The 12,928-nt window shown below is 57.3% G+C and overlaps 1 protein-coding gene across 1 annotated transcript in view; it reads right to left on the minus strand.

The window, feature by feature from the left end:
• PRDM16 (PR/SET domain 16) overlaps positions 1-12,928 on the minus strand; it is a 245,797-nt gene that overhangs the window by 44,266 nt on the left and 188,603 nt on the right. Inside the window, exon 3 of the mRNA XM_030913789.1 lies at positions 4,003-4,140. Coding sequence (XP_030769649.1) covers positions 4,003-4,140 — 138 coding nt within the window. The remainder of the gene's footprint in view (positions 1-4,002; positions 4,141-12,928) is intronic.

Genomic DNA, 12,928 nt, shown 5'->3' on the forward strand with positions numbered 1-12,928 from the left:
ATCCGGGCCTCCATGCTGCCCTCAGCTCAGCCGGTCCTGCTTCCATCCATGAGGCACCGTGGGGCGGCAGGGCAGCAGGGAGCCTCTGGGGAGGTGCTGGCCGGTTGCTGAGTCTTTCCAAGCTCTGGGGCTCACACGTTCTCAAGCCCCTGTCCCCTGCCTCTCCCCAGTAGCTGTGGAGGAGCAGATAGCCGGTCTTCTTTTGTACAGGGCAGGTGTCTTGGGGCATGTTAGGGGATGCTAGGGAGAGGGACACGTGGTCAGTGATCTGAGCAGGCTTCTGAGCAGCCAGAATGTCAGAACTGGGCCTGTGAGTGCTGCACCACCCAGCTCAGCAGGTGCCCTGGGGCGCCCGAAAGCGTCAGCTAGAGCGCCGGTACACTGCACAGAACCATGAGGGATCTGGGGGTGGCGCCCGCCCCCAGACCCCATATGAATGCACAGCAGTCCGCATCCAGCGAAGGCCAGGAGGAGCCCGGGATGGGCCAGAGGTGGTATGTGACTCCCCTGCCTCCAAAGTGCCCCTGAAGTGTGGGTCTCACCCCAAGGACATAGGAGCACCCTGGAGGCCCCAGTGTTTGCTTAAGTCCTGGCTGCCAGTAGCAGGAGACTCAGGAGGAAAGCCCCAGCCTGGGTCCCCATCTGAAGATCGACCTGAGTTTTCAGTTCAGAGCGACCTCTGAGTTCAGAGGAGAGCTCTGCCCAGCAGGAGAACTCATCTCTTCTGGGACGCTGTGGCTTCCAGAACTTTCTTTTTAGGATGTTTGGACCATCTTCTGCCCCAGTCTCCTTTTTCCTCTGAGAATGGGGGCTGAGGTCACATGTCTCGAACCTCAAAATGACGGTGATGCTTTTCTGACCGAAGTATTTTCCCTGCTGAATGCCATTTGGCAGACTCGACGTTGTTTTACGGACCTCAGATGTTCAGATATGGTTCCTTCCCTTCTGTGTCTGTGCTGCATTAGAGGTAGGGTGGGTGTGCAATCTTGCAAAAGAGAGACAGAGAAAGAGAGAGGGAGAGAGAGGAAGGGAGGAGGATGGTTCACTTGTGTGTGTTTGTGTGGGGGGGAGTGTGGTGTTCATAAGTGCCAGAAAATCCTGGTGGAACTTCTGGCATGGTGGAAATCTGAGAAATAGCGTAAGTATCATGTAATGTTTCTTTCTCAAAGAGAGGCTGTTAAAAACTTTAAAAAAATCTTGGTTTTATTAATATTTCAGGGCAGTTTTTATTTGAGATCCACATAGGGTCAAATAGGTTGCTTTGCAGGAACCCACGTTTCTGTGGTCAAGGCCAGGGAATGGAAATGCGTTCCACTGAGGCCATGTGGCCATCACAGTGCACACGAGAGAGCGTTTAAACACTAGATTGAAATCTATGATATCCCTTTCAAAAAGGCATTGCTAAAAGTAATTTCATACGAGAATCTATGGGTTTCTGAGAGCAGTTTTTCATATTTTTAGTATTTAAATGTTATTATTATTCAAAGAAAATATGTCCCACACAATGCTCATTTTCCTTTGATAACTGAAATTCATGGTTGAGATTTCAGGAGGAGAAGCTGCCAACTCCACCACCTCACTCCCCGTGCCTGGGCAGCGAGTCTCCTCCAGCCTCCGCCGGCTCCTGCTTTCCTGGGCGTTTCCCGGGCATTCCAGCCACGTGGCTTATCCAGCTCAGAGGTGCACCTTTGTGGGGACATGGGCAGGAGTGTTGGTGGCCCTGTAACACCCGATGTCACCCGCTGTGCTACCTATGAGGGTGTTCTCAGAGCAGAGGGATCCTCTCCCTCTCGGAGGGGAAGGGTCTCACAGTGAGGTTGAGGGGGTCAGAAGTGCCCTGAGCGGAGGAATTTCTCTCTGCTTTGGGCCAGTTTGACGTTGCGTTTGCTTAAATGTGCATTTCAAGTTCCCTCTGGGTTAGTGGCTTTAATTCAGCCTATGGACCTAAAGCAGAGGGAATGAATCCCTTGAGGCGGTGTTGGAGAGAGCCGTCTAGCGGGTCAGGAGGTATCCCAGTCGTTATGACATTATCTGTGGTTTGGGTAATAGAGCCAAGTATGTTTCTGACTCTAGGACGGAGCTTTGGAGGGAGTCGGCACTGTGGGGTAACGGCGGGGTAAAGGGAAGGAACGGATCAGGATTCAGGATCATTCTTCCATCCTGGCAACAAGGATTTCTGTCCCCTGGTCCTGACCATGGAAACACAGTTGGCTGCAAAGCAGCCCATTCCTTTTGGACCTCATGTGTAGCTAAAAGGAAAACTTCCCTGAAATATTAATAATACAATGAAGATTTTTTTCAAAGACAGGCTTCTCTTTGAGAAGATTACACATCTGTTTGTTTTTTAAAAAGCTAGACACGTAAAGATACCCACTTTACTGCTTAAGTTTAGTTCAAATGTTCTAATAAACATTTATTTCCTAAGTAAAAAAATCTGGGTCCTTCATTACTGTCGTTTGCATCTCACAAAAGCACAGCCCTGGCCCAGCCCTGTGGTGCCCCTGCCCCTCGGCTTCCCAACAGACGACCAAGGACACACACTGTCTGCAAATCTGAGCCCCAGAAAAGGATGGAAAGACCCGTCCTTCTATGCACCTCAAGCCCAATTTTCCTTCACTCCAATTTCACTTTCATCTGGAATAAGGAAAATATATTTTTTAAGTTCTGTTCTTATGTTTATGATTATTCTTTTGCTTCCTCTCTGTATTTTTTTTTCAATCAGAAAAAGTTATTTTAAACAGTTTTGGCTCTAACTAAAGGCCACGGAAGTCCTGGTAGTACAGCAGATCCATGTCCCCATCCAGAACGAGCTTGTCCAGCAGAGCAACTGCTCGGTGGAGACTCTGCTCCACAGCCAAGTGGACGGCAAATGAGGGAGAGCCCCTGGCAGCCAGCTGGGGCCTGTGGGACCTCCCTGGAGTTTGCTCTCTGCATTTCTTAGTGCAAAATTATTTCTCTCAAGTCGAGAGCCTTGAACCACTTTCAATGGCTTGCACAGGCTACCCGGAATGTTCCGTGATATGGTCTTCACACACATTTTTCACAGCCATAGGATCCTTTTTTCCTTTTTTGCAAATGAAATCTCATGTATGACCCCAAGATATTACAGGAAAAACCAGACTGCTGTGATGGAAGGGGCCGGGGACCCCAGGCACCCTGAGGAACGCACGGTGTTGAGAACGCAGGGTGGAAAATGCCGCCCGGGAGGCCTGGCTTGAGAGTGAGAAGAGCCTCCAGGGGCCACTGGCAAGCTTGGAATAGAGAAATTCATGAAGCAGCGACCAACTCTGGGGAGACGGTGCCTTCTGGAGTAGAAAGAGACTCCGCATCTTCTCCCCTGATCAGCCTGTGGGTCTGGACGCCTGTTCCGGTGGTGGTGTGGACCAGCAGTGGAGGTCAAGGGTCCAGGGAGCTTAGCGGGGGCCTCAGTCTTGAGGTGGCAGGGACGGAATGAAGGTGTCTCTTGCCTGGTTCACAGGGACTTTGTGCCAAAAAGGCCAAGGCCTTCAGCAGGCTGGTCAGAGGCCCTGGAGGCTCCAGGAGGCCCCTGAGTGGCTGCCTCATTGGCCGGTGCTGACTCTTCGGAAAATTTGGTTAAACAGCGCCATTTAGATGGATTTTTGCAGTGACGGTTCCTGCTCTATGCTTCTCCCGTGTCCTTCGGGGAAGCGGCATTTGCAGGAAGTGTGGACCCTGTGATCTGGGGTCCTGCCTGCTTCATTGCCCTTTTCCACCCGAACCACCATCCTGGGGTTCAGGAGCTGCCAGCCTCGGGCGGGGGCCCTGAGCAAGGCTCCGATGGAGCCCTCCCGGGGAGAGTCAGCTCCCCAGAAGCCAGCGCTGGCCGAGCACCAAACAGTGCCCCCACCGCAGGCCAGGGCTTGGCAGATGTCCCCAGAGAGGCTCAGACAATCCTCGCCTCGGCACCTCTGCCAATCTTGGTGCCGCGTCCTCAGGGACAATTCCAAGGGGCAGAAGTCCCCGTTATGAGCCCAGACCTACCTGCTCACTGATCTGACACATGGTGAGATTCTGATCATCGCAGGAGCACGCCACACGGATGTACTTGAGCCAGCTGCCGGCCCCAGCCTGATTCGCATCCACGCAGAACTTCTCGCTGCCCAGGTCTTCGGAGATCTGCTGGGAGGAAAGTGAAGCAGGAGTCAGAGGTGCCCTGTGTGCTGGAGTCTGCACACTGCCTCTGCCCACCCGGAAACCTGGCTGTTTGGGCTCAAATAGGAAGGCAAGTTGGCATCCAGACCTCAGCCCACCCTCCGGGCATCAGCGGGGCTCCCAGCCCACCCAGACTGCCCAAGCCTGGGAGTCTCCAGGAGTCTCCAGGAGCCCAGCGGAAAGGCAGGGAATGGCCTTTTCTTTTCTCACCGAACAGATCACTGCCCTGGCCCGGCGATAAAATGAGCCTCCAGAGTTGCAACCCCCACCCCCGCAGCAAAGCTGTCCCACGTGTGAGAAGGCAGAGACCGCTGCATCTGGGAGCAGAGCCCTCTGCTAAGGATGTGGGGCGCTGGGCTAGAAAAAGCATGTCTGAAGGTGAAGGTGTTGCTGGGTGTGCATGTGCATGTGTGTGTGCACGCTCAGGGCAGCCTGCACACCACTCTGACAATAAGAAAAGCATCTGGTTTCCTTAAGGCTGGAGAGTTTCAGTTTGACACCCAGCAGCATGAAGACGCCTAGCTCTTCTCACCACGCCCGCAAAGTCACACGCACACCAACTTGGCTTTATTTTGTTGTTGCTGTTGCCTTGAACGGGCAGAGTGGCCACCCCTAGGGCTTTTCTTATTTACTGTTACCCCTACTCCTCTGAGGACCACTGATGAGGAGACCTGACCTGCGGTCCACTGTGGAGAGATGGTGTCACCTCGACCAGCCTGACCACGGGTGGCGGCTGCAGGCCTCCCAGTCTCCCCCACTCTGGCCAGTGGTTACTCTGGGTTCTGAATTCAAACCAGTGGCATCTTGGGCAGCCCAGCCCAGACAGGGCAGGAGGGAGGACAGGGGGCAGGGGCTGGGGACACACCACACTCAGGTCCCCAAAGTAGAAAAGCTGTGTCTCTGTGGGCAGGAGTGCCCTTGGGCAGGTGTATCCTGCTGGATAGGTGTATGTGGGTGGGCAGCTGTGTCCTCGGGCAGGTGCGTCCTGCTGGACAGGTGTGTCCAGGTGGGCAGCTGTGTCCTTGGGTGGGTGTGTCCTGGTGGGCGGGTGCATCCCTGAGCAGGTGTGTCTGGGTGGGCAGAGGTGATGGATAAGGAAGTCAGAAGGACCCAGGGAAGTCAGGATGAGACAGTGACCTGTCCAAGTGAACACAGTGGAGGCTGACTCTGGGCACCATGGGCCTCTGATTCTCTGGAGTTCTCCTGACGGCTCCATGGTGAACTCTAGGACCTGGCAGAGGGGAGGAGCCGCCCACCTGAGGTCAGGAGCTGCCCTCTTCTGACCAGAGAGTCGGGTGCTTTGTGAACAGTGCAGGCGTTCCCCAGGCATCCTCAATGACCAAGAGCCCACCTGGCCTGAGAGTCCACAAGGAAACGGAGGTTTCAGGAGGCAGCTGCTTAGCTCAGGGGTGCACAAGGGTGCTGTGGAGTCCACCTGTGCATCTACATCCCATCGGCCCTGAAACCACATCCCCCATAGGGCCCATGGGAGCTGCTGTGGCAGCCTCGTCCTCTGAGTGACAAGTCTCTGAGCATATACACTCGGGCCAAACTCTGCGGGACACCTTAGGGGCTGATTTGGAAAGAGGCTGTGAGCTGAGGGGCCTCAGTTCTGAGACTTTTTGCTTTTTGGGGACTTTATCATTCGTGCCAGAGCAAAATGAAATGGACCTAATTCTGAAAGAGAGGACGTGGACCAGAGACAGCCAGGTGAAGCCTGGGCAAGGTGGAAAGAGGCAGGGATGTGAAGGGTGGGGAGAGACAGCTGAGGAGCCTGCCAGGGCACAGGAGCGCCCCAGCCCAGCCTCTGTCCTCAGCTGCCAGCGTCCAGACCCTCAGGAGGTTGGGGCCAAGAGCATCCACTCCCATGTGCACAGGCCCCGGTGACCCCAGTGCCTGACCCTCAGACGCTCAGCATGCACTCTCCCGGGTTCCTAGCCATCTCGGCCTGGTGCTGGAATTCTTTTGAAAAGTTCAACGTCAGCACCAATCAATGGGGAAGCGTGTTGTCCACGTGCCCCGGCCTCTGTGTGTGGCGTTCCCTCTTTCCCTGAGGCTTCCAGGGAAAGTTGGCTCCCAGAGCACAGCTGAGATGGGGAGAGGGTCTCGAGTCTCCTTTCCCTTCCACTTACTCTCGGTCTCCTTGCTGACATCCTCTACCAAGCTGGGGTTCCCGACTAAGGGTTTCCAGAGGTACTGGGTAAGACAGATTGGGGTGCAGGGTGGGCGGTCGGCCAGGGCAGAGGGGGATGCTCCCGGGGTCCCCCTATCACACACAGCCGTGCCTGCCCCTGGAGCCCTTCTGGCTCCATCCAGGGCAGTGGGAGATTCACTGCGAAGGCTGTCTCATTTCAGAGACGGCAGCAGCAGAAATGCTCCCAAGCTCGTGGGCTGTGGTTGCTGTGCTCCAGTCACCAAGTGAGTGTGAGTGAATGGCCTGGTCCCTTCTCTGCCCGGGGTTGGCCCTGAGTCCTGTCCACTCGGAACTGTAGATGGGCCTGTGGTCCAGAGAGGACATGGATCCAAGAAGCATAACTAGGCTAGAGGCTGGTGCCTGAGGAAACATTGGTGGCGGGGGAACACTCAAAATACAAACGATGGATTAGCAGGAGCACAGCCGGCCACATGGGGCTGGCAGCATCCCAGTCCCGTCCCCAGCCCATGGGTCCATTTCTCCATTGAGGCCTGCTGACGTCACAGCACATTGCACACAGTGCCTGTGGGCTGAGGGCTGGCACTCACCCAGGGCGTGCCGTGCCCTCCCACCTGGGACCCGGACTTTTGTTCTCAAAGCTGGAGTACCTGGGCCACAGCACTCCACTGGTGCAGTCAGGAGTACGTGCTCCGGAGTGCATCCCCCGCTGAGCCCAGGGACCAGCTGATGGGGCTCAGGCCACTTCCTGAGAGGCAGGACTCACTCCTAATGCACCCAACATATGGACTCAGCCAACACCTTCCCCCTGTTCTGGGTCCCGGTTGGCTCAAGCCTTGCTTTGGTGGGGAGTCTGTGGCCACCCTGCTGTTCAGGACTCAGGGCGGGTTCCCAGGGAGATCACCTCTGTGTTACCAGCTTCTGCAGAGACAGCTCTGCCCTAGGCAGGACTGCAAATCCCTTGACATTTGAGGTCCTATTCCCTAAAGGGGCTGCAGGAAGGGTCCTCACGCTGTCCAGAGCGGTCACTGCCTGCCCTGCCCAAGTCCAGGGCCAGCCCAATCCAAGAACCACAGACTCAGCAGCCCGCCCCACTGCGCCCCATCTCTTGCCAGGACAGGAGTGGCAGGGGCGTGGCGTGGAAGGGAGGAGGCCACAAGCGGCTGGTTGCCACTGGGAAGGTAGGCTTCCCATCCTGTAGGTGCAGACCCAGGGCCAGCAGCCCACGTGGGGAGGCCCCTCCCCAGGCACAGAGACCTCTCAGGGCCCTCTCACTTCCCACCCTGACTGCTGGTGCACATCAGGAAACCGCTGGAAAGGCTCGCCAAGCCAGAGCTGTGGTCGGCAGCCCTGCCATCTTCCTCTGCCACAGGGAGGGAGGCTGGGCTGGCCAAGACCCACGGGGCCCCGTTCCACCTCATCACTGGCCAGGTCTAGGCTGGAAGTCACTATGGGGCAGGGGACTCACAGCCCCTGTATAGGTAGTGGCCTGGGTGCCAGTCTCTCCCTCTCTCTCTCCCCTGCTCTGCTTCTCTCTGTCTGTCTCTGTATCTCTCCCTCTCAGTATGGGTCTCTTTTGGGCTTTCTCTCCTCACATATGGTACAGGGGCCTGGGAGAAGGTAAATGACGCTGTGAGTGACCACAGCCATGGCATGGGCTTCTCCTGGGGCCTGGTTGTTGACTCGAAAGTGTTGGCCTCGGTCGGGCGTGGTGGCTCACGCCTGTAATCCCAGCACTTTGAGAGGCCGAGGCAGGTGGATCACCTGAGGTCAGGAGTTCAAGACCAGCCTGGCCAACATGGGCAAACCCTGTCTCTACTAAAAATAGAAAAGTTAGCTGGGCATGGTGGTGTGCAGCTACTTGGGAGGCTGAGATGCAAGAATCACTTGCATCCAGGAGGCAGTGGCTATAGTGAGCTGAGATTGTGCCACTGCACACCAACCTGGGTAACAGAGTGAGAGACTCTGTTTCAAAAAAAAAAAAAAAAAAAAAAAAGGGAGTATTGGCTTCACCTTGACTTCCAGGCCTTGGGGTCCATCTCCCCAGGAAATCCCTGGAAAAACAATCTGTGTCCCTGGCTGGCTGACCAACCACTATTTTAAGTGCTCCCAAGCACCTCACCCTACAGGTGCACATGTATCTGGGTGTGTGCTTGTGTGTGGGCATGTACCTGCATGTGTGCACAGGTATGTGGGGGTGTGTGCATGTGTGTGGGTGCACCTGTGTGTGTATGTATGTGTGTGTGTCCATGTATGTGTGCTTGTCCTGGGGGAACGGGGCGAGAAGCCTTCGGTGAGCAGAAGGCTGACGCCAGCAGGAGGACATTGAAGGGATGGCCAATTCCCTCTCAAAAACGTGGGTTCTGTGTCTAGAGGAGAACCCTGGCCCCTTCCCTCCAACCCCACATCTGAGGCCTCCTCAATGCCTGTGATCCGGCCACTGATGGCTGCAGGTCCAGGGACCCACCTGTGCCCTGGGACAGCCAGTCTCCAGACACACACCACTGTGCTCTGTGGAGCAGCCACCCATTGTGCTCCCAGGCCGCCAGTGTACTGTTGAATGCATCGAGTCACCGGGAATTGTTTTTTGGGGCATAGGCTTTCCCTTCTTGTAATGCCCGCCTCACCTTGCAAAATAAGCCTCTCTTTTCCACATGATGGCCCTGCAGGTATTTGCATGCGGCCTGAGTCCTAACCCTCCCGTGCCAGGGTAAACATCTCTGGCTCTCTCAAACGTGTCTGAACGGGGACACAGCTGATTTCTCACCCACATGGGACAGTGTTCTGGAGCGTCCGGTCTGTCCCTGACCCTCTCGGGTGCAGAGGCCTGGAGACCGGAGGCAACAGCTCCCCCAGGGGTCCTGGTCTTGAGTGTGCACCCAGGCTTTGCTGCCCTGCTGGTGGGGTCCCCGCCCTGACAGCCTCTCCTCCCTTGTCACTCTCATTTCCTGGGCATTTCTCCTCATTCCCGGGAGGCCTGGACCCCAATCCCTGACCAATTGGAAGGTCACAGAGTGGGAGTTACACCTGCCTGGGGCGACTGAGGAGGGCTTGGTTAACTCCTTCTTTCTACAGAGGGGTGCCTCTGAGGGGGGCCAGGTGGGCGCTGACCCTTCCTCCAGGAGAGCCAGGACGAGCCCTGGTCTGAGGGACCTGAACCAGTGACCAGTGTGCTGGGAGGGGGTGCTGGAAGGACATGTGCCGGGAGGGGTGTGTTGGGAGGGGTGTGTCGGCAGGGGGTGTACTGGGAGGGCTGTGTTGGGATGAGTGTGTTGGGAGGAGTGTATTGGGAGGGGTGTGTTGGGAGAGGGTGCATGGTAAGGGATTGCACTGGGAGGGGTGTGTTGGGAGGGCTGTGTTGGGAGGAGGTGCACGGTGAGAGATTGCACCAGGAGGGGTGTGTTGGGAGGGCTGTGTTGGGAGGGAGTGTGTTGGGAGGGGTGCGCTGGGAGGGGTGTGTTGGATGGGGGTGTGCCAGGAGGGGGTGCACTGGAAGGGGTGTGTTGGGAGAGGTGTGTTGGGTGGGGTGTGTTGGGAGGGGTGTGCCAGGATGGGTGTGTTGGGAGGGCTGTGTTGGGATGAGTGTGTTGGGAGGGGTGTGTTGGGAGGGGGTGCCCAGTGAAGGATTGCACTGGGAGGGGTGAGATGGGAGGGGTGTGTTGGGAGGGGTGTGTTGGGAGGGGTGTGTTGGGAGGGATGAATTGGGAGGGGTGCACTGGGAGGGAGTGTGCTGGGGGAAGGTGCACCTGGAAGGGTGCGTTGGGAGGGATGCACTGGGAGGGGTGAGTTGGGAGGGGTGAGTTGGGAGGGGTGCGTTGGGAGGGGTGAGTTGGGAGGGGTGAGTTGGGAGGGATGAATTGGGAGGGGTGCACCGGGAGAGGGTGTGCTGGGAGGGCCAGGCCTGTGTCTGCTATCAGAGTCAGGTGTAGGATCTCCCCCGAGATGCCTGACCATGTCTGGCTGCCTGTCCCAGCATCGAGGGTCCAGTCCTGTGGGGGTCCTGCTGGACCCATCTGGGAACTCCTGAAGGAGGGAGCAGGTGGAGCAGGAGCTTGGACAGACCTTCAGAAGCCACTGCTTTTCTGCCTCAGACCAGAGAAATGCTCCTGAAGTGGCCCTGGGTCGTGGTTCTGGCTGGGCAGGTGGAGGCTCAGGCCTGGCTTCTTGGGCCTGTGCCGTCTCTGATTCCAGAAACGGCAGGTGTTGCCCCGACCGCTGCCTCCTCCTGCCGCCTTTCCTGTCCTCTCTCGCCTTCCTCCCCAAGGTCTCTGTGCACTCAGGGCCACACTGGGTGCTGTCGAGACCCCTCGCTCACTGCCGCGGGCCTATAAGGTGGATACTGTGTTGCTGCCCCACAGTACATTTTGTAGAAGAGAAAATGGAGGCCCCTGGAGACGGGGCCAGCTCCCAGCCCAGGCTGCTGGACTCCAGAACTGTGCCATGGCCTCCCCGTGTGCTCTCCAGGGCCGACTCAAGGACCAGAGGGAGGGCCCCCACGCCCTGTTCGGGGGGTCGCAAGATTTCATGTGCTCTGGAATCCACAGAGCAGGCCTGGGCAGTCCCAGGTCCCAGTCCCTGCTTCCCTTGGCGTGAGACTTGTCGGCACCCACAAGGACAGAGAGAGGCCACCCCTCCCTAGCTTGGTGGCCCTCAGGCTGCCCAAGTTGCATCTGACCGGGGCCTTCCTGGGCTCTGGGTGCTCCTGGAGATCAGGGATCCGTGGAGGAAACATTGGCAACAGGAACGCTCAGAGGGAGGTGGTGTCAAAGGTCACAGCCATGTACACCTGACCACAGGCTCCTTACTGTACCAGGTGGGGCCAGCGCCAAGGATCTGTGCCAAAGGCGATGTCTCTGCCTGCCCTAGGGCGTGAGCCCAGCCTTTCCAACCTGGGTGTATGCTACATCCAGCCACGTCTGGGAGCCGGGCCTGTTTTGGTGTGAAGTCTTCTAGCCCTGACACCTCCAAGGCCCTCTGGGAACCTCTTGGGCGGGCCTGAGTCCTGGGATGTTCTCTGTGACATAGGAGGCCGGTACAGATGAGAAGAGGGTAGACGAATGAACGGACGCACGCACAGTGACCTACCGGGCTCACTGCTCCCTTCTGTTTACACGCGATCAATGAACGCAGGAGGGAGCCACAGATGGAAGGAGTGGCCCAGTCCACATGCCTCCACATGGCCGGCTTTAGCAGGCAGTGGCCTGGAGGCCACTGTGGCCATTGGGCTGTGTCTCTCTCCAGATCTGGAATCCAGCTCCCTGCCTGATCGCTACTTAAAAGCCTGGCTTTGGGCTGTTTGGGGCTGAGCCTCAGGAGTCCTAGGACTTCCAAAGGAAACTGCCCTCCTGCCCACTCTCGCCCACTCCCCGGCGCCTAGCAGCTCCCCCAGCTCATAAATCAACCCCATCAGAAATGCTGAGTTACGAAGTGAAGTGAAGGAAAATTTCTCTTAACCTTTACTTTTTTTGTATATAATTTGAGGTTTCCTGCACTTCTAATTTGTGGGCTCTCTGCTGGGCTGGTCCTCCATGTTCAGTGGGCACAGCCAGCCGCTGGCCCCGGCCACGGTGTGCGTGCAGGTGGGAACGCCGCGGCGTCCATCATCAGCTTGCCTAGTGGATTCTGAGTGTGCAGGGAGGAGCGGAGCCCTGGGACGCTGCCCCCTCGGTCCCGCCTCCTGCTGCTGCCAGGAGGCTCCCCAGAAGTGGTATGGAGTCCACCTCTGACAGCCAGGAGCTGGCGGGAACCGGGGGGAGGGTCTCCTTACCCTGACCCCCTTCTTTAAGGACCCATGCGCTGATTCGGAGTAAGAAGCCCTGGCTGTGGAGCCCTGTCATAGGCACATGCGCACACGTGCACACACACAGTGGTCACAGTTGATGGTGTCCACGAGTAGCTGAAACAGAAAGCCCATTCTTGTGATGCAAGGAAGTGGGGGAAAGGTGTTCTGGAAACATCTCAGTCCGGTGTGAACACAGAGCCTGGATGAGCTCATAAATCCCTGTCCTGATGCCCAACAGGGGGCTGGGTGGTGATGGGACCCAGTGCTAATGAGAAATGTGGCTGGTGGGATGGGGCCACACCACGGCCAGGGACATGGGAGGCCTGGCCGGCAGTCAGCAGGCCTGGGGCCCACCTGCTTAGGCTGAGAGGGAGGTGGGAGGAGAGGAAAGGATGGAGGATGGGAGGGTTGGGTGGGGGAAGGGTGAGGGGGGAGAGAGAGAGAGGGAGAGAGAGGCTGCCGCTTGGAGAAACAGGCAACTCTTGGCAGCCATTCCTCCAAGACAGAAGCCAGCCTCTCTCTTAAGCTCAGAGAGAGAGACAGGGAGCAAGGGTGGGCTGTCTGGGGTTTGTCCCTGGAAGAAGCCAGAGGGACGGTGGCTCTTAGCTCCTGCCTGACTGTGCTCTCACTGGATGGTTCTCAGGCAGTGGGGCGTACTGGGGGAGAGATGAGGGCCAGGGTCCCAGGGTCTCAGAGAGCCCCAAGAGCATGGCCCAGAATTCGGATGCTTGTGGCCCGGAGGTACTCTCACAGCAGAGGAAGGCCCAGGACATGTGGAATCCATGCCTGGGGGGCTCTGCTCTTGTGTCAGTGCTGGGCAG

Source organism: Rhinopithecus roxellana, chromosome 12 (genome assembly GCF_007565055.1).
Source record: "Rhinopithecus roxellana isolate Shanxi Qingling chromosome 12, ASM756505v1, whole genome shotgun sequence".
Classification (NCBI taxonomy): domain Eukaryota; kingdom Metazoa; phylum Chordata; class Mammalia; order Primates; family Cercopithecidae; genus Rhinopithecus; species Rhinopithecus roxellana.